Source organism: Ornithorhynchus anatinus, chromosome 2 (genome assembly GCF_004115215.2).
Source record: "Ornithorhynchus anatinus isolate Pmale09 chromosome 2, mOrnAna1.pri.v4, whole genome shotgun sequence".
Lineage (NCBI taxonomy): Eukaryota > Metazoa > Chordata > Mammalia > Monotremata > Ornithorhynchidae > Ornithorhynchus > Ornithorhynchus anatinus.
In genome coordinates, this window is record NC_041729.1 from 137,916,721 (window position 1) to 137,938,228 (window position 21,508).

At 50.0% G+C, this 21,508-nt stretch overlaps 1 protein-coding gene across 1 annotated transcript; it reads left to right on the forward strand.

Annotated features, from left to right (window-relative positions):
• Window positions 1–10,978: 10,978 nt before the first annotated feature.
• Window positions 10,979–15,299, forward strand: MRPL17 (mitochondrial ribosomal protein L17). Its single transcript, XM_029058793.2, has 3 exons — window positions 10,979–11,176; window positions 13,686–13,754; window positions 14,753–15,299. The coding sequence occupies exons 1-3, from the start codon at window positions 11,003–11,005 to the stop codon at window positions 15,020–15,022; spliced, it is 513 nt and encodes a 170-aa protein (XP_028914626.1). The 5' UTR covers window positions 10,979–11,002; the 3' UTR covers window positions 15,023–15,299.
• Window positions 15,300–21,508: the final 6,209 nt, after the last annotated feature.

The following is a 21,508-nucleotide window of genomic DNA, read 5'->3' on the forward strand; positions in this document are numbered from 1 at the left end:
GTGTCTGTCTCCCCTTCTAGACCTTAAGCTCGTGGTGGGCACGGAGTATGTCTATCACCCCTGTGGTAGGGTACTCTCCCAGGCACTTAGAACAGTGCTCTGCACAGAGTAAGCGCTCAATAAATACCATTGACGGTGATGATCTTACCTACTTCCCTACCTGCCAGCCAACTGGAATTGAGGAGTGCCCATCGCAGTGCTGCTGACCCTCCTGGGAGTCCACCTCCCCGAGACTTCCAATCATGCTTTCCTCAAACAAGCCACCGTCCTGCCAGCCATCTGAAGGAGATAATTCCCCAAGCCTGGCAGACAGGCGCCAATCACGCATGGGAGGTGGAAAGGTAGCCTAAGGGATGCTGGGCAAGACCTGGCACCGTCTAAAGGCCAAGACGCAGGCCCAAGAAGGCTGGGGAACAGAGCGGCTCAGTGGACTCTGCCAGCATCCACCTGCACTCCCGGCCCCTACAGACGGAGCAGGTTTTTGGGGGGTTTTGTCTCCCTTGTTCCCCCATGGTGCGCAGTGGCAGGTAAATAGAGAAGACCACGGGCCTGGAAGACAGAAGGTGCCTCAGTTACCGCATCTGTAAAATGGGGATTAGGACTGTGAGCCCCATGTGGGGCACTGACTGAGTCCAACCTGATTAGCTTGTATCTACCCCAGGTTCCCACTTCAGCAAGGATCTGGGAACCACTGCATCACTGGCTACAGTAGCAGCAGGGAGGGGACAGGGAGGAGAGGAGAAGGGAGGGGAGAAGGAGGAAGAGGAGGAACGAAGAAAGGGTGGTTGCTGCCCAGTAACTCCTTCCACCACCATGGCGGCAGTCAGTCAGCCAATCCTATTTACTGAGTGCTTACTGTGTGCAGAGCACTGTAATAATAATAATAACGGTGGTATTTGTTAAGCGCTTACTGTGTGCAGAGCACTGTTCTAAGCACTGGGGTAGACACAGGGGAATCAGGTTGCCCCACGTGGGGCTCACAGTCTTAATTCCCATTTTACAGATGAGGTAATTGAGGCACAGAGAAGTTAAGTGACTTGCCCACAGTCACAGAGTTGACAAGTGGCAGAGCTGGGATTCAAACCCATGATCTCTGACTCCAAAGCCCGTGCTCTTTCCACTGAGCCATGCTGCTTCTCCAATAAATACCATTGACGGTGTACTAACTGCCTGGCAGAGCTCAGTACAGCAGACACATTCCCTGCCCACGACGAGCTTACGGTTATGTGCTTACTATGTGCCAGACATTGTATTAAGCTCCGGGGTGCATATACGCAAACCGGGATTAGAACCCAGGTCCTTCTGACTCCCAGGCCCGTGCTCTAGCCAGTAGGCCACTAGAACCACACTGCTTCAGAACTGCAGCTGGTCCATTTGGATCTGGGCACAAATGAGGGTTTCCAGCCCAGAGGATACTGCGGGTCTTTTTTTTTTTTAATGGTTTTTGTTAAGCACTTACAATGTGCCAGGCACTGTAGTAAGCACCGGGGTAGATACAAACTAATCAGGTTGGACACAGTCCTTGTCCCACATGGGGCTCACGGTCTTAATTCCCATTTTACAAATGACGTAACTGAGGCACCTAGAAGTTAAATGATTTATCCAAGGTCACACAGCAGATAAGCGGCAGAGCTGGGATTAGAACTTGAGCCAGTGCTCTATTGGCTAGGCCATATTATTTCTCTTTTACTTAAGCAGTGTTTGGGGGGCGGAGGGATTTTTTTTTAAATGGTATTTATTAAGTGCTTATTATGTGCCAGGCACTGTTCTAAGCCCCCGGGTAGAGATAAGATAATCGGGTTGGACAGAGTCCATGTCCCATATGCGGCTCCAAGTCTTAATCCCCATTTTACAGATGAGGTAACTGAGGCCCAGAGAAGTGAAGCGACTTCACCCAAAGTCACACGGCAGAAAAATGGCAGAGGCAGGATTAGAACCCAGGTCCTTCTGACTCTGAGGCCTGTGCTCTATCAACGAGGCCACGCTGCTTCTCTATCATATTTAAACCTACTTAATTAGGTGTGGAAAGCAAGCCAAACACATATAATAATTGTGGTATTTGTTAAGCGTTTACTATGTGCCAGGCACTGTACTAAACACTGGGGTGGATACAAGCGAGTCAAGTTGGACACAATCCCAGTCCCATCCCGGGCTCACAGTCTCAATTCCCATTTTACAGATGAGGTAACTGAGACACAGAGAAGTGAAGTGATTGGCCCAGGGTCACCCAGCAGACAAGTGGCGGAGCTGAGATTAGAACCCATGACCCTCTGACTCCTAGACCCGTGCTCTTTCCACTGCACCATGCCGCTTCAGAGTCAGGTCGCCCCACCTGATCTCTGCCAGGGCAGCACAAGAGCCCGTGAAGACCGCAGGGACTGCTAGCAATGAGTCGGGGGATCAATCAGGTCCCGGGGGGAGCCTGGGGAGGGAAAAAAAAGCTGTCACCGGGGCGGAGGGACAAAGCCCGCAGTCGTTTCATCGCTCAGAGGAGGGAGGATCCGACTCCCTTGACAATAAAAGGGAGCAGGAGAAACGGGGTGGATAGGAGGAAAAAGAGGGAGCTGAGGGAGGGGCTGCTGTTCCTGACAGCTGGCTCCCGTTCCCCCCACCCCAGCTGCAAGGGCTGTGAGAGCCGCAGCGACAGCCCTCCGCCTCCGCGCTGTCCCCCGGCTGCCAACTCCCGCAGCCGTGCCCGCCACAGCTGTCGCCGAGCGCGCTGGGCCGGGGCGCCCTGAAGCCCGCCGGGGCCGTGGTATTTATGGTTAATGAAACAGTTCTATGGGCTTCAGGACACGAGGAAATGGGGGCTCATTTCTGAGGACCTCTGGGACGGGGGAGCCCTCTGGCAGCTGCAGTGGGAGCGTCGGCGTGAACTGCGGACAGTCAGTCGCCACTCCCCTCCCTCTTCTGCCCCTTGGCGACCCGTCTGGGCCGCACGGGCCGGGGCCTGCCCGGGTCAGATGGCCAGCTGTGGCCCGAGGGTGACCTTCCCTTTTTAGATAGTCCAGCTAAGGCTGGGCACCTTGCACCTCACGCTTGCAGAGCTGGGTTCAGTCACCCTGCCTCCCTGGCAGGGGCAGGGATGGGGGGGCAGCCAGGAGGGGCTCCCATAGCCTCCGCTCCCGCTGCCACGCCGAGAGGAGATGCCAGATCCGTCTGGACTGTAAACTCGTGGTAGGGTTGTAGTAGGAGGGGAGAGGTGAGCTAAGAAGGGGCGAGGTGATTGAAGTGCTCTAAAACCATTCATTCATTAAGTAGTATTTATTGAGCGCTTACTATGTACAGAGCACTGTACTAAGCGCTTGGAACAGATAGACACAGTCCCTGCCCTTTGATGGGCTCACAGTCTAATCGGAGGAGACGGACAGACAAGAACAATGGCAATAAATAGAATCAAGGGGAAGAACATCTCATTAAAACAGTAGCAAATAAATAGAATCAAGGTGATGTACATCTCATTAACAAAATAAATAGGGTAATGAAGATAAGTACAGTTGAGCGGATGGAGTGCAGTGCTGAGGGGAGGGGACGGGAGAGGGAGAGGAGCAGAGGGAAAGGGGGGAGAAGAGGGTTTAGCTGCAGAGAGGTGAAGGGGGGGTGGGGCGTAGAGGGAGCAGAGGGAAAAGGGGAGCTCAGTCTGGGAAGGCCTCTTGGAGGAGGTGAGCTTTAAACCAATGGTGAGGACCCCCACACCTGGGGTGTGGGAGGCAGAGGACCTGGCTTCTACAACTAGCTCCATCACTTGTCTCCTGTGTGACCCTGCGTAGTCGCTTAACTTCTCTGGGCCTCAGTCACCCCATCTGCAAAATGGGGATTACAACTGTGAGCCCTATGTGAGGCAGGGACTGTATCCAACCCGATTAGCTTTTATCTACCGTTTACCGTCGCACCTGGAGAGTTTCCAGTACGCTACCAGTCACGACTACAGGAGGGTGAGTCAAGCAAAGGCCTATCCATTCCATTCCTAGCTTGGGCAGTGGCTAGCAAGTAGAAGACCAACTCCTACAAATCAAAACTCACCTGTGCTGGGCAGCAACGGCACGGGAGAGAGTCGAGGGCAGAGACTTGTTTACTGCGCGGAAGGAGGCGATGGTAAACCGCTCCTGCCTTTTTACCAAGAAAACTCTATAGATCCGCTACAGAATGACTGCAGGTGGAAGTGGGGCATTCGGGGAGAGACGTTTCTATCGCGCTACTAAGGGTCGGACACGACTGGACGGCATAGGACAACCACCACCACTCCAGTCACTGTCTGGCGCATAGTAAACAATAAATAACATTAAAAAGGAAAAATGGGCTTTGGAGATGGAGGGAGCTGTGGATTGACAGATTTAAATGGGAGGGTGTTCCAGGAAGGAGAAGGGGCTTGAGCAAGGCGGCAGAGTTGAAAGAAGAATGAGGCACAGTGAGTAGGGTAGCTTGAGAGAAGTAAAGAGCGAGAACTGGAGTGTAGTGGGAGAAGAGGGGGAAAGAGGAAGAAAGCTGCTGGAGTGCTTTGAACACAATGGCCAGGAATTTCTGCTCAGTGTACAGAAGGAACGGTAACTATGGAAGGTTTTGAGAGGGTGAAAGGGAGTGGAACATCAGTTTGCCACTCAGAAGAGGTAAATGATTCCCAAGATATTTACAAAAATCATCCAGCCACAGGGGATACTGAGTCATTACCATCCTGAACAATATCAGTTGATTTACAAATAATTGAGAAAACTTAAAACATTTCCTTTAAAAAAAAAAATCTAGACAGAGAGTTACAAAATCCTTCTGTTTTTCTAATCTTTGAACTGAACGATAAACCCAACCCAGTTCCCAGTGTAATTTCTTAAATAGTCTCTGGGAAAATGAAGATATTGCCAGCAATTTTCCAAGTTTTCTTCCTTCCCCAGTGAAATCTGAATCATTTCTCCAGGTCGGACATGTTGCCACTGATGGTCAGGAAACTAAATCTCCTGTTACCAGCAAGGTCATCGGTTGTCTCCTGCCAGATGGTCCCAGACCACGCAGCAATAACCTGTTCCCCAACAATCAGCAATCAACTAATGACATTTATTGACTGCTTCACTCTGTGCAGAGCACTGTACTAAGTGCTACAGACGTGATTCCTGCCCGCAAGAAGCTTGCAGTAAGCTTCGTGTAGACAGGGAATGTGTCTTTTATATTAATATAGTGTATTCTCCCAAGCGTTTAGTACAGTGCTCTGCACACAGTAGCACTCGAAAACACAGCTGATTGATTGACTGCAGTATAGAGAGACAGACACTGAAATAAATGACAGGTAGAAGGAAGCAAATCAATGAATACCACAATGGACCTTCAGTTAGAAATCTGAAAGGCCGGGGAAAGGTCCGCCTCTTGCTTTTTAGGCTTGTGGTGAGATTATTTGTCCTCGTGACTGCTGAGAGTGAAAGCCAAGATCTTTCTGCTGCCACTTGGCAGTCATGTGTTGTTAGTAATAGTAGTAATAATATTTATTAAGTGCTTTGTGTGCAAAGCTCCGTACTAAGCGCTGGGAAAGAAGGAGGGGGTGAAAATTAGACACGGCCCCTGGCCCTCGAGGGGTTCATAATCTAAGAACTAGTGGCAAAGAGCACAGGCTTCTCAGTCAGAGGTCGCGGGTTTAAATCCCCCCTCCGCTACTTCTCTGCTATGACCTTGGGCAAGTCACTTAACTTCTCTGGGCCTCAGACATCCCATCTATAAAATGGGGATTAAGAGTATAAGCTTCATGTGGGACAGGGACTGTGTCCAGCTTCGTTAGCTTGTATCTATCCCAGCATTTGGAACGCTGCTTGGCATGTAGTAAGTGCTTAACAAATACCATAACCATCATTCTTAAGAATAAATGGGGAAGAGGGGACAGGCAACAATCATATAAGGAGAAAAGAAACAATAAGAACCCTGAACCAGCATAATCGACAAGGACAAATACAGAAAATAAAAAAACAAGCAGTAGGGCACAGTGGCTAGTGGGGCTGAGGTTCGGATTCCTCTCTGTTCAGAATCCAACAGTCACAAACACAGCGGTTGCTTCAGCAGTAACCACCACAATCTATCCAGCATCCTGTATTTTTGAATGGTATCTTAAGTGCTTACTATGCGCCAGACGCTATACGAAGCACTGGGGTAAATAAAAGCAAGTCAGGTCGGACATATGTCCCACCTGGAGCTCACAGTCTTAATCCCCAATAACGCAGATGAGGTAACTGAGTCACAGAGAGGTGAAGTGATTTACCCAAAGTCCCCACAGCAGACAAGTGGCAGAGCCAGGATTAGAACCCAGGTCCTTCTGACTGCCAGGCCCATGCTCTTTCCACTAGGTCACACTCCTTCCACCGCCACCGCTTTGGGGTCCTTCCCTCCAAGGCAGAACAAGGGAGACAAATATTCAGTGGTATTTACTGAGCACTTACTGTGTGCGGAACACTGTACTAAATGCTTTGGAGAGTACAGTGGAGTCAGGAGGTACAATCCCTGCCCTTTAGGATCTTAATGGTCATAACTAGGTCAGGTAATTGCTTGAACCTATATTCCTCACACTGCCTATCTACTGCTGATCTAGGGAGTCAAAGAGAGGAGAATGGAGACAACAAAACTGCACAATTAGTGGACTTGCTTTAGTTTCACCTTCAGCTGCGCAGCTGATAAAACCAGTCAGTGATATTTAATGAGCACCTACTAAGTGTAATGGATAGGATCCCTGCCCATTTTATAGTTTTACAATCTCACAGGAAGATAGAGACCTAACTTTCCCATTACAACTGACATCTCCATTACAGTGCCCTGCACGCAAAAGCATTCAATAGACACCATTGACTCATTATCCACATCCCAGAAGTACGCAACCTTGGTAACAATAATGTTGGTATTTATTAAGCGCTTACTATGCGCAGAGCACTGTTCTAAGTGCTGGGGGAGATACAGGGTAATCAGGTTGGGTCCCAGTCTTAATCCCCATTTTACAGATGAGGTAACCGAGGCACAGAGAAGTGAAGTGACTCGTCCACAGTCACACAGCTGACAAGCGGCGGAGCCTGGATTCGAACCCCTGACATCTGACTCTCAAGCCCGGGCTCTTTCCACTGAGCCACGCTGCTTTTCTAACTTGTCCCTCAACAAGCAGCTGCCAACACAGCTCCCTCTAGTTATCGCCCCCTCGCCCTCCTACCACTCCTCTCCAAACTCCTTGAGCGAGTTGACTACACCTGCTGTCTCAAGTTCCCCTCCTCCATTTCTCCTCCTGAACCCCTCCGATCCATCCCCTTCGGTCCACAGAAACCGCCCTCTCAAAGGTCACAAACCATCTCCTTCTAGCCGAATACAGGGGTCTCTACTCCATCCTAATCCTCTTCGACCCCTCAGCTGCCTTCGACCACCCCCTTCTCCTGGAAATATTATCCAAACTCAGCTTCACTGACACCGTCCCCTCCTGGTCCTCCTCCTATCTCTCCGGCCACTCATTCTCAGTCTCTTTTGGGGCTCCTCCTGTTCCCACCCCCTAAATGTGGGGGTTCAGTTCTGGGTCCCCTTCCATCCTCCATCTACATCCACTCCCTTGGAGAACTCATTTGCTCCCATGGCTTCAACTATGACCTCCATGCAGACGATACCCAAATCTACATCTCCAGCCCTGATCTTTCTCCCTCTCTGCACTCTCATTTCCCCCTCCCCTTGGATGTCCTCCCAACCGCTCAAATTTAATATGTCTAAAACCGAACTCATCTTCCCACTCAAACCCTGTCCTCCCCATGACTTTCCCATCACCGTAGATGGCACCATCCCCCTTCCTGCCTCCCAAGCCTCGGTGTTATCCTTGACTCCCCTCTCTCATTCAACCCACGTATTCCATCCATCACAAGTCCTGTTGATTCCACCTTCCCAGCATCGCTAAAATCTGTCCTTTCCTCTCCATCCAAACTGCTAACACGTTAATCTAATTGCTTATCCTATCCTTGATTACTGTTATCATCCTCCTCGCTGACCTCCCAGCCTCCTGTCTCTCCCCATTCCAGTCCACACTTCACTCTGCTGCCCGGATCATTTTTGAAAGTGTCTACTAACTCTGTTATACCGTACTTCCAAGCACTCAGAACAGTGCTCGGCACACAGTAAGCGCTCGATACATTTGACTGACTGACAAGAGCAACCTATTTCCCTCCTTATCAACCATAAATTCCTAACCCCTGACTTCAAAGCTCTCTACCAGATCTCATCATCCCCTACACCCCCATCTAAACTTCTCAATCAATAAATCAATCTTGCTCAAGCCCTTCCCTGTGTCTGAAACTCCCTTTTCCTTCCACTCTCCCAGATCACAGCCCTTCTCTTTTTCAAAGCCTTCCTGAACAATCCAGCTCCTTCAGATCTTCCCCAACTAATTTTTACCACTTTATGTCATGCCTTCCCTACAGCCAGCCTTGGAATTTATTATTAGTTATAACAATAATAATAATAGCACTAATTAAGTGGTTTCTGGGTGCTCAACCCTGGAGCACAGGATAATCAAGTGGAAAATCTGAAGCATTCAAAGCATTTTAAGCCCTCTAGACTGAAAGCTCCTTATGGGAGGAAACATGTCTACCAACTCTGCTTTATTGTACTTTCCCAAGCACTTAGTACTCTGCTCTTGTTCTAGAAATATGATTGCTACATTCCCTGTCCCGCACAGGGAGCCCCATTTTATAGAGGGGCAGATAATAATAATAATTATTATGATTATAGGTATTTGTTAAGCACTTACTATGTACCAAGCACTGTTCTAAGCACTGGAGTAGATCTGGGGCATGTGGGGCTCACGCTTTTAATCCTCATTTTAGAGATGAGGTAACTGAGATACAGAGAATAATAATAATGGCATTTGTTAAGCACTTACTATGTGCCAAACACTGTTAAGTGACTTGCCCAAGGTCACACACCGGTGTCATGGTCAGAATTAGAACCCAGGTCTCTAGACTCTCTATCTTGTGTCTTTACACTAGGCCACATGGCTTAATAATTATTATGGTGCTTGTTAAGCGCTTACTAGGTGCCAAGCACTGTTCATTCATTCATATTTATTCAGCGCTTACTATGCGCAGGGCACTGTACTAAGCACTTGGAATGTACAATTGGGCAACAGATAGAGACAATCCCTGCCCAACGACGGGCTCAGGGTAGATAAAAGGTAATCATGTTGTACCATGTAGAGCTCACAGTCTTAATCCCCATTTTACAGAGGAGGGGACTGAGGCCCAGAGAAGTTAAGTGGCTTGTCCAAGGTCACACAGCAGACAAATGATTAGAACCCACGACCTCTGACTCCCAAGCCCGGGCTCTTTCCACTAAGCCAGGCTGCTTCTCTAGCGGAAGGATCCCATTTCAGCCTGGCTCAGTGGAAAGAGCCCGGGCTTGGGAGTCAGAGGTTGTGGGTTCTAATCCCGACTCCACCACTCATCAGCTGTGTGGCTTTGGGCAAGTCCCTTCCTTCCTCTGTGCCTCAGTGACCTCATCTGTAAAATGGGCATTAACACTATGAGCCCCACATGGGACAACCTGATCACCTTATATCCCTCACCCAGGGCTTAGACCAGTGCTTCGCACATAGTAAGTGCTTAACAATTGCCATCATTATTATTATTATTAGAGAAGCAGTGTGACTCAGTGGAAAGTGCCCGGGCTTGGTAGTTGGAGGTCGTGGGTTCGAATCCCGGCTCTGCCACTTGTCAGCTGGGTGACATTGGGCAGGTCTCTTCACTTCTTGGGCCTCAGTGACCTCATCCGTCAAATGGGGATGAAGACTGTGAGCCTCACGTGGGACAACCTGATTATCCTTTAATAATAATAATAATAATAATGGTGGTATTTGTTAAGCGCCTACTATGTGCAAGGCACTGTTCTAAGCGCTGGGAGAGATACAAGGTGATCAGGTTGTCTCATGTGGGGCTCACAGTCTTCATCTCCATTTTGCAGATGAGGTAGCTGAGGCACAGGGAAGTGAATAATAATAATACTAATAATGATGTTGGTATTTGTTAAGTGCTTACTATGTGCCAAGCACTGTTCTAAGCGCTAGAATAGATACAGGGTCATCAGGTTGTCCCACATGGGGTTCACAGTCAGAATCCCCATTTTACAGGTGAGGGAACTGAGGCACAGAGAAGTGAAGTGACTTGCCCACAGTCACACTGCTGACAAGCGGTTGAGCCAGGCTTAGAACTTTATCTCCCCCAGCGCTTAGAACAGTGCTCTGCACATAGTAAGCGCTTAGCAAATACATACATTATTATTACCCTGTATCTCCCCCAGCGCTTAGAACAATGCTCTGCACAGACTAAGCGTTTAACAAATACCAACATTATTATTATTATTACCCTGTCTCTCCCCCAGCGCTTAGAACAGTGCTCTGCACATAGTAAGCGCTTAGCAAATACATACATTATTATTACCCTGTATCTCCCCCAGCGCTTAGAACAATGCTCTGCACAGACTAAGCGTTTAACAAATACCAACATTATTATTATTATTACCCTGTCTCTCCCCCAGCGCTTAGAACAGTGCTCTGCATATAGTAAGCGCTTAACAAATACCAACATTATTATTATTATTATTATTAACCTGTCTCTCCCCCAGCGTTTAGAACAATGCTCTGCACAGACTAAGCGTTTAACAAATACCAACATTATTATTATTACCCTGTCTCTCCCCCAGCGCTTAGAACAGTGCTCTGCACATAGTAAGCGCTGAACAAACACCAACATGACGATGATGATGATCTCGCCTTGGCCGCCAGGGGGCGCAGCGGCCCCGCATCGCGCTTCCCGCTGTCACGTGACAAGAGCAGCTCTTCCTGAGCGGGCGGGGCAGGAGGCCCTCGTCGCCACGCATGCGCAGACCCGCACCGCCGTCCCTTCCGGACACGCAGGCGCCCCCTCCCCCCCCTCCCCCCTCACTTCCGGTCTGGCTATCCTTTCTTTCTCCCCCCCCCCCCCCCCCTTCCGGTTCCGGGCCGGAGGTCAGCGCTGGGGCGATGCGGCTGTCGGCGGCGCGGGCCGTTTCCCACGGGCGGGTGTTCCGCCGCCTGGGCCTCGGCCCCGAGTCCCGGATCAATCTGCTGCGCAACCTGCTCACCGGGCTGGTGCGGCACGAGCGCATCGAGACCACGTGGGCGCGCGCCGATGAGCTGCAGGGCTACGCCGAGCGGGTAGGGGGCGGGGCCTCGGACCGTCACGTGACCGCCCCCCTCCGCGCGGGAACGGGGGGCCTGATTGAGGTGGGCGGGGCCTTGCCGCCACGTCATCGGGCCGCCCCGCACGGGATTGGCGCCTGGAGGAGAAGGGGGCCGGGCTTCTACCGTCACGTGACGGGGGACCACCCCCGTGCGGGGGCGGGGCCCCAACCGTCACGTGGTCAGTCCCCGCTTGGCGTGGCTTCAACCATCACGTGACCAGCCCCCTCCCATCGGGAGCAGGATGACCATTCATTCATTCGTTTATTCATTCATTCATCCGTATTGATTGAGCGCTTCCTGGAGGCGGGGCCCTGGACTAAGGGGGCATCATGTTCGTGCAATCGTATTGATTGAGCGCTTACTAGGCGCCGAGCACTGTACTAGGCGCTTAGGTAGCAGCGTGGCTCAGTGGAAAGAGCCCGGGCTTGGGAGTCAGGGGTCATGAGTTCGAATCCCGGCTTGGCCATTTGTCAGCTGTGTGACTTTGGGCAAGTCACTTCACTTCTCTGGGCCTCAGTGACCTCATCTGTAAAATGGGGATTAACTGTGAGCCTCACGTGGGATGACCTGATGACCCCGTTATCTCCCCCAGCGCTTAGAACAGTGCTCTGCACATAGTAAGCGCTTAACAAATACCAACATTATTATTATGGTATTTGTTGAGTAAGAGAAGCGGCGTGGCTCAGTGGAAAGAGCCCGGGCTGGCGAGTCAGAGGTCATGGGTTTGAATCCCGGCTCCTCCACTTATTAATGTTGGTATTTGTTAAGCGCTTACTATGTGCAGAGCACTGTTCTAAGCGCTGAGGGAGATACAGGGCAATCAGGTTGTCCCACGTGAGGCTCACAGTCTTCATCCCCATTTTACAGATGAGGGAACTGAGGCACAGAGAAGTGAAGTGACTTGTCCAAAGTCACACAGGTGACAAGTGGCAGAGCCAGGATTCGAACTCATGACTTGCTCCACTCCACTTGTCAGCTGTGTGACTGTGGGCAAGTCACTTCACTTCTCTGGGCCTCAGTTACCTTATCTGTAAAATGGGGATGAAGACTGTGAGCCCCATGTGGGACAACCTCATTACCGTGTTTCTACCCCAGCGCTTAGAACAGTGCTCTGCACATAGTAAATGCTGAACAAATCCCAACATTATTATATTATTTTTATAATAATGTTGGGATTTGTTCAGCGCTTACTATCGGCCAAGCTCTGTTCTAAGCACTGGGGGAGGTACAAGGTAATCACGTTGTCCCACATGGGGCTCATAGTCTTCATCCCCATATTAATGTTGGTATTTGTTAAGTGCTTACTATGGGCCAAGCACTGTTCTAAGCATTGGGGGAGGTACAAGCTAATCAGGTTGTCCCACGTGGGGCTCACAGTCGTCATCCCCATTTTACACATGGGGGAACTGAGGCACAGAGATGCTAGTGACTTGCCTAAGGTCATACAGCTGACAAGCGGAGGAGCCGGGATTAGAACCCATGACCTGTGACTCCCAAGCCTGGGTTCTTTCACTGAGCCATGCCTGTTAAGCATTTACTATGTGCCAAGCACTTTTCTAACCACTGGGGGAGGATACAAATTAATCAGGTTGTCCCTTGTGGGGTTTACAGTCTTAATCCGCATTCTGCAGATGAGGGAACTGAGGCACAGAGAAATGAAATGACTTCCCAAAGTCACACAGCTAACAAATGGCAGAGCCGGGATTAGAACCCGTGATCTCTGACTCCCAAGCCCGGATTTCTTTCCACTGAGCCACGCTGCTTCTCTACTATGTGCTAAGCACTGCTGGGGTAGATGCAAGTTAATCAGTCCCCCTGGGGCTCGGTCTTAATCCCCATTTTACAGGTGAGGTAACTGAGCCCCAGAGAAGCGACTTGACCAAAGTCACACAGCTGATAAGTGGAGGAACAGGGATTAGAACCCAGGACCTCTGACTCCCAAGCCTGGGATGTTTCCACTAATCCACAATACAGCAATGAAGAGAGACAATCCTTTCCCGCAACAATCTCACTGTCTGGGGCAGGGGAGAGACAGACATCAATCAATATAAATAAATAAAATTAGAGATTTATACATTAGTGTTATAGGGCAGGGAGAGGGGGGAAGACCAAAGGGAGCAAGGCAGGATGATGCGGAAGGGAGGGGGAGATGAGAAAAAGTGGGGCTTAGTCTGGGAAGGCCTCTTGGAGGAGATGGGCCTTCAGTAAGGCCTTGAAGCAGAGGGGGAGAGTCATTGTCTGTGGGATTTGAGGAGGGAGGGCGTTCCAGGCCAGAGGCAGGATGCGGGCCGGGGTCGGCGGAGAGACATGTGAGCTGGAGACACAGTGAGAAGGTGAGCACCAGAGGAGTGTGCGGGGTGGGTTGTAGGAGAGAAGCGAGGTGAGGTAGGAGGGGGCGAGGTGATGGGGACGGGTACGTGTCCCTCCACCCCTTCGGCACCTTGTGCCCTGTGACTTTTTCCATCCACCCCCTTCCCCACAGATCATCGACTATGGGAAGCTTGGAGACACCAACGAGAAAGCCATGCGCATGGCCGACTTCTGGCTGACGGTGAGGACCGCCCCCTCTTCCCCACACCCTCCCTGCCCTCGAATGGAACGAACCTTTCTCCTCTCCCCACCTCCAAGAGCACGGGCCTGGGACGTAGACAATCGTATCTACTGAGCACTTAATATGTGGAGAGCACTGTACTAAGCGCTTGGGAGGGTACAGTAGAACAACCCTGTCCACGACGATGATCCAGCAGTCTAGAAGAGATCTGGATTCCAAACCCGGGTCTGCCACTTGCCTGCCGGGGAGACCTTGAGCAAGTCACTTAAATTCTGTGCCATGGTTTCCTCCTCTGTAAAAATTGTAATAAGATACCTGTTCTCCCACTCCCTTAAACTGTGAGTCCTGTGAGAGACATAATAATAGCTATGGTATTTATTAAGCGCTTACTATTTGCCGGGCACTCTAGTAAGTGCTGGAGTAGATAGAAGGTAATCGGATTGGATACAGTCCCTGCCCCACCCAGAGCTCACAGCCCCTCATCTCCATTTTACAGATGAGGTAACTGAGGCACGGAGAAGTTGTGAGTTGCCCAAGATTGCACAGCAAACAAGTGGATCAGAACCCAGGTCCCAGGTCCATGCTCTATCCATTAGGTCACACTGCTTGACGTGTCTTATATTGACCCCAGCACCTGCCACATCGTATGCTTTTAATGCCACAGTTATTATGACCCCAGTGTAATTTGTATCAGTCAATCGGTCTTATTTGTTGAGCGCTTGCTGTCTGCAGAGCACTGTCCTAAGTGCTGGGGAGAGTACAGTATAACAGAGTAGGTAGACACGTTGAATTACAGTCCCATGATGAATTTACAGTCTAGAGGGATATAGTCACCCTATGCTCCTGCCCCTTACCCCTCTGCACACAATGTTGGAGTAAATACAGCCTGCCCTCCTAAGCTTCATCTCCCTTCTCACTCCCACTCCCCAAGGGCAGAGTGGAGGCAGGAGATCCCTAACCCCCTTCTCGGCCAAACCCCCCGACCCTTTGCTCCGCAGGAGAAGGACCTGATCCCGAAGCTGTTCCAGACTTTAGCACCCCGCTTCCGGGACCAGCAGGGAAACTACACGCTTCTCCAGCGCATCCCCAACCGCAGCAACCTGGACCGTGCCAAGATGGCCGTGATCGAGTACCGCGGAAACGCTCTACCCCCGCTGCCGCTGCCCCGCAAGGATGTGAACGGCACCCTCCTGAACCAGCTGCTGTGGGGGTACCGCCAGGATCTGGCTGATGCCAAATCCAGCCCCGGGGGACCCCCGGGACCCTAGACACATGAGCCCTGACCCCAACTCCTTCCCCAGCACCACGGATGGTGGTGTCCGGACCACCTTTCAGCGAGGTTTTACCGACTGATTGCACCCGGCCCCAGGAGTTCTAGTCATCCACTCCGACTGCTCCACGAGGGGCTTTAAAGCCCAAAGCTCACCCCTGTGGCCCTGGTTCTGTAGCGTGGTGGGAAGCAAGAGGGACAGGAGTCTGGAAGAGGCATGTGAAAGACCCATGACCCCCCTCACCCAATAAAGACTGGTTGATGGTGAAACGCTCTTCATGACCCCCTTGGGCCTTTTTCTAGCAGTCTCACAAGCCTGGGCCGTTTCCACCCAGCTTTCAGCCCCTGGAGCTTCTCTGCCTTGGAGCCCTCTGGGCCAAATTCCCTGGTGGGGGGAGAGAATGGTCTGTGCCTCCTTACCCCGTAGTTCCTGGCAGTGAGTGGGGCAATCACTTGGCAAAGCATTTGCTTGTCATTGACGGGTTCCTGCTGCTATAGAGTCAGATATCAAGCAGAAATTTAGCTGGAAGACCTCTGGGTTATGCCGTCCTTCCTAGGAGGGGGCAGGGAGCGGGGAAGAGGGGTAGAAGTTGGGCTAGGGCTTGCCCTTGAGAGAGAAAATACCGAGGAGAGTACACAGAGTACCCCCTTCTAGATTGTAAGCCCATTGTGGGCAGGGATGGTCTCTTGCTGAATTTTACTTTCCATGTGCTTAGTACAGTGCTCTGCACATAGCATTCAATAAATATGATTCAGTGAATGAATACAGGGGAAGGGGACAGGGGCTCCCGCCAACAGGTAGTCCAGTTGGGAATTATTGCCCAGAAACTTGGAGAGCTGTTCAGAGCGGGAGGTTACCTAGATGGTCCTCTGGGCCTGGGAAGACCAGTGGGTGGGCACAGGACCCTCTGAGGCTGGCTGTCTCTGGGACCCTCCTGGGCTGTGGGGACACCCATCACAGGCAACCCTCTTTGGCTCCCACTCCACCCTGCAAATGCCAACAGGGAAAAGCGGCCTCTCCTTGGGGGTCTCTTCCAGGGGCTGGGGGGTGAGGAGGGGCAGCTCCAGCCCGCCAGGGGTGGGGTCAGGGCTCCATTGACACCATCAGGTGTGAGCTCCTTAAAATTTCCCCTGCTTTTCCTCAGTCCCTCCCTCTTCAGGCCCCCTCTTCAGTTCTCTCATCATTCCCAGCAGTTTAAAGATCTGCCTCCTCTCAAAAGCCACCCCCTCCACATGTGCAGCGGACCCCATTCCTTTGCAAAACTCTCACCCCCTCCCTTCTTCCCTCCCTAATGGCCATCCTCCACACTGCTTTCAAACATGCTCGTGTCTCCCTTTTCTTAAAAAAAATCCTCCCTTGTCCCAACATCTCCCTCTGGGTATCGCCCTATTTCCCTCCTACCATTCCTCTCCAAAATCCTTGACACCCTCCATCTCAAATCCCTCTTATCCAGTTCTCCCCTTGACCTCCTCCAATCTGGCTTCCGTCCTCTTCACTCCACAGAAACCGTCCTCTCAAAGGTCACCAATAATTTCCTTCTTGCCAAATCCAACAGCCTCTATTCCTAATCCTCTTCGACCTCTCAGCTGCCTGCGACACTGTGGACCTCCCCCTTCTGGATTTGTTATCCAACCTTGGTTTCACTGACTCTGGACTCTGTCCTCTCCTGGTTCTCCTCCTTTCTTTCCAGCCATTCATTCTCAGTCTCCCTCATGGACTCCTCCTCTACTTCCCGCCCCTACTTGTGGGGGTCTCTCAAGCTTCATTTCTGGGTCCCTTTCTATCCTCCATCTACACTCACCCCCTTGGAGAACTCATTCACTCCCATGACTTCAACTACCATCTCTTTGCAGATGATACCCAAATCCACATTTCCAGCCCCGATCTCTCTTTCTCCCCCTCTTCAGTCTCGCATCTCTCCTGCCTTCAAGGCATCTCTACTTGGATGTCCTCCTGTCCCCTCAAACTTAACATGTCCAAAACGGAGCTCCTTATCTTCCCATCCAAATCCCGTCCTCACCCTGACTTCCCCATCACTGTAGAAGGCACCACCATCCTTCCTGGTGTCACCTTGGTGACAAATCCATAACCTTGGTGTTATCCTTGACTCCTCTCTCTCATTCAATCCACATACTCAATCCATCACTAGATCCTGTCGGTCCCACCTTCACAACATCGCTAAAATCTGCCCTGTCCTCTCCAAACCGCTACCGCATTAATACAATCACTCGTCCTATCCAATCTGGATTACTGCTTCAGCCTCTTTGCTGACCTCTCAGCCTCCTGTCTCTCCCCACTGCAGTCCATACTTCACTCTGCTTCCCGGGTCATTTTTCTACAGAAGTGTTCTGGACACGTCACCCCGCTCCTCCAAAAACTCCAGTGGTTGCCCATTCACCTCCATATCAAACAAAAACTCCCCTCCATTGGTTTTAAAGCACTCCATCACTTTGCCCCCTCTTATCTCACCTCACTCTTCCCCTACTACCCAGCCCGCACACTTTGCTCCTCTAGTGCTAACCTTCTCATTGTACCTCCATCTCACTTGTCTCACCACTGACCCCTTACCCACATTCATTCAATAGCATTTATTGAGCGCTTACTATGTGCAGAGCACTGTACTAAGCGCTTGGGATGAACAAGTCAGCAACAGATAGAGACAGTCCCTGCCGTTTGACGGGCTTACAGTCTAATCGGATCCTGTCTCTATCCTGGAACGCCCTCCCTCAAATCCGCCAGACAACCGCTCTCCCCGGCCTTCAGGGCCTTACTGAAGGTACATCTCCAAGACACTTTCCCAGACTAAGCCCCACTTTTCCTCATCTCCCAATCCCTTCTGCATCACCCTGACTTGTTCCCTTTGCTTTTTCCCCCTCTCAGCCCCCAAGCACTTATGTACACATCTGTAATTTGATTTACTTGATGTCTGTCTCTCCCACTCTAGACTGTGAGCTCGTTGTGGGCAGGGAATATCACTGTTTATTGTTGTTGTACTTTTCCAAGCACTTAGTACAATGTTATGCACACAGTAAATGCTCAATAAATACGATTGAAAGAATGAATACAATATAACAGGCACATTTCCTGCCCAATAGCTTACAGTCTAGTGAGTTCAGGCCACTTCCAGTCTAACATTGAGCCGGGCCAGTCTCTCACAGATGGGGCTAAGTCCAAACACAGTTCCCCCAAACTCAGCTTCAGCCAAGCTGGAACCCCAGTTAACTGTGCCAGGGTGTGGGTGAAGTTATAATGGTCATAACAACAATAATAATTGTATTTATTGAGCTCTTACTATGTGCCAAGCACTGTACTAAGCACTGGAGTAGATAAAAGATCATCCAGTTGGACACAGTCCCTGTGCCATATGGGGCTCACAGTTTTAAGTGCTCCTGGAACAGAGCAGTTTGCTGAACATGCAAGCACATGTTAGGAACATTTTTCAGTGATTATCCCCCCTGAAGGGACAAAGTCTGTCTAATTTCCACCTGTGTATTCTTCCCCAGAGCTTAGTACAGTGTTCTGCACATAATAAGCACCTGAAGTCTATTAATAACTGGTATTTAAGCACTTTCCGTTTACTACTGCTACTAGGTCCTTGGCCCACAAGGAGTTCCCAATCTGAAGTGGGGAGTAAGAGGAAAGACAAAGGAAAAGAAAAGTGGACAATTCAGCAAATAGTCAAGCTGCCAGAGAACAAAAGTGAGGCTGCCTCTGAAAACCTGGAGCGGGACAGGGGCTGGAAAGGCAGTGTGATCTAGTGGATTGAGCCTGGGTCTGGTAGTCAGAAGGAACGGAGTTCTAATCCAAGCTCTGCCATTTGTAGAGAAGCAGCGTGGTTCAGTGGAAAGAGCACAGGCTTTGGAGTCAGGGCTCATGAGTTCGAATCCCACCTCTGCCACTTGTCGGCTGTGTGACTGTGGGCAAGTCACTTAACTTCTCTGTGCCTCAGTTCCCTCATCTGTAAAATGGGGGTTAAGACTGTGAGTCCCACGTGGGACAACCTGATTGCCCTATGTCTACCCCAGCGCTTAGAACAGTGCTCGGCACATAGTAAGCGCTTAACAAATACCAACATTACTATTATTATTACTTGTCTGCTGTGTGACCTTGGGCAAGTCACATAACCTGTCTGTGCCTCAATTGCCTCATCTGTATAACTGGGGTTAAGATTGTGAGCCCCATGTGGACCATAAGCCTGTCCATAAGATTGTGAGCCCCACATGGACCAGGGACTGTCCACCCTGATTATCTACCCCAGCTCTCAGTGCAGTGCCTGGAACATAGTAAGCGCTTAACAAATACCATAAAAAAAATATAGGGCACTTACTAAACATTTGGTAGAGTACAATATATGCGGTAGACACGATCCCTGCTTCCAAGGAGCTTCCAATCTTGCTGGTTAAGACAAGTAATTTACAATTATGAGAAAGAAATGGTTAAATAGCACACTGTCAAGTAATATGTACAAAAGCACAGCAGGAGTTTGTGAGTGACAAAGCGTTGAGATGAAAGGGAGGATGTAATTTGGGGAGAAGCAAAATTAATCAGGGAAAGCTTCCTGGAGAAGGTAGGCTTTGAAGGTGGAGAGAGCAGAGGTCTGGAGGATTTGAAGGGGGGAGGCCAAAGGAAAAGCGTGAGCCGGGGGTGGGGGAGGGAGAGTCAGGAACCAGGCCACAGTGAGAACTTGGGCGGGGGAGAGTGTGAGTGAAGGGAGTGGATAAGTTATAGCACGTGAGCTGACTGGTCTAAGAGCCCCCGCACAGGAGTTTTCTCTCCTTGGCAGAGAGAAATGAATAACCCCTGAAGGTTCTTGAGAGGAGGGAGGTGAGGGAGTGAAGGGTAATCTGGAGAAGGAGAGGCTGGAAGCAGGGAGACCAGGAGGAGGCTAATATGGTATCCTGGAAATGTTTCTGAGGAATGAGCAGCAGGATTTGGGGAGAGATGGGGTTACACTCACATAATGTATGTTTGGTAATCTGTGTCCATTTGTCTACTGCAGTAGTTGGTAAAATCATCTGTTGTATACTGACCCTGCTCCTAATTCATTCATTCATGAATGAATTACCTGTAATGTATTTTAACATCTGTGTCCCCTTCTAGACTATAAGTTTTTTGAGAGCAGGGATCATGTCCGCTAACTCAGTTGTACTAATCAATCATATTTATTGAGTGCCTACTGTGTATTAAGCACTCAGGAGAGTACCCTATAATAGTAAGTGTCTAGTACAGTACTCTGCACATAGCATTCAATAAATACCAGTGATTGATTACTCTCTCAAGTGCTGATTATAGTGTTCTGCACACATTCATTCATTCAATTGTATTTATTGAGTGTCTGCTGTGTGCAGAGCACTGTTGCTATTGTTTTTTCTGTCTGTTTCCCCTGATTAAACTGTAAACCCATCAATGGGCAGGGACTGTCTCTATCTGTTGCCAATTTGTACATTCCAAGCGCTTAGTACAGTGCTCTGCACATAGTAAGCGCTCAATAAATACTATTGAATGAATAAGCGCTTGAGAGAGTATGATATAACAATAAACAGACACATTCCCTGTCCCCAACGAGCTTCCAGTCTAGAGGGGAGATGACTATTAGTATAAATTAATAAATGACAGATATGTATATAAGTGCTGTGGGGCTGGGAAAGGGGATGAATAAAGGAAGCAAGTCAGGGTGATGCAGAAGGGAGTGGTAATGGAGGAAAGGGGGGCTTAGTCAGGGAAGCCCTCTTGGAGGAGATGTGACTTCAATAAGGCTTTGAACAGCGGGGAGAGAAATTGTCTGTCGGATTTGAGGAGGGAGGGCATTCCAGGCCAGAGTCAAGATGTGGACGAGGGGTCGGCGGCGAGATAGATGAGATCGAGGTACAGCGAGTAGGTTAGCATTAAAGGAGTGAAGCATGAGGGCTGGGTTGTAGTAGGTGAGCAGCAAGGTGAGGTAAGAGGGGGCAAGGTGATTGAGGGCTTCGAAGCCAGTGATGAGGAGTTTTCGTTTGATGCGGAGGTGGATGGGCAACCAATGGGGTTTCTTAAGGAGTGGGAGACATGGCCTGAACATTTTTTGTAAATGATCCAGGCAGCAGAGTGAAGAATGGACAGGAGTGGGGAGAGACTGGAGGCTGAGAGATCAGCAAGGAGGCTGATAGAATAGTCAAGATGGGAGAGAATAAGTGTATTAATGTGATAGCAGTTCGGATGGAGAGGAAAGGGTGGATTTTAGCACTCAATAAAGAGTCAAGATGGGAGAGAATAAGTGTATTAATGTGATAGCAGTTCGGATGGAGAGGAAAGGGTGGATTTTAGCACTCAATAAAGAGTCAAGATGGGAGAGAATAAGTGTATTAATGTGATAGCAGTTCGGATGGAGAGGAAAGGGTGGATTTTAGCACTCAATAAAGGTGTTCAACAAATACTACTGATTGATTACTCTTCTAAGTGCCCAGTACAGTATTCTGCACATAATAGGTGCTGAGTAATATCACC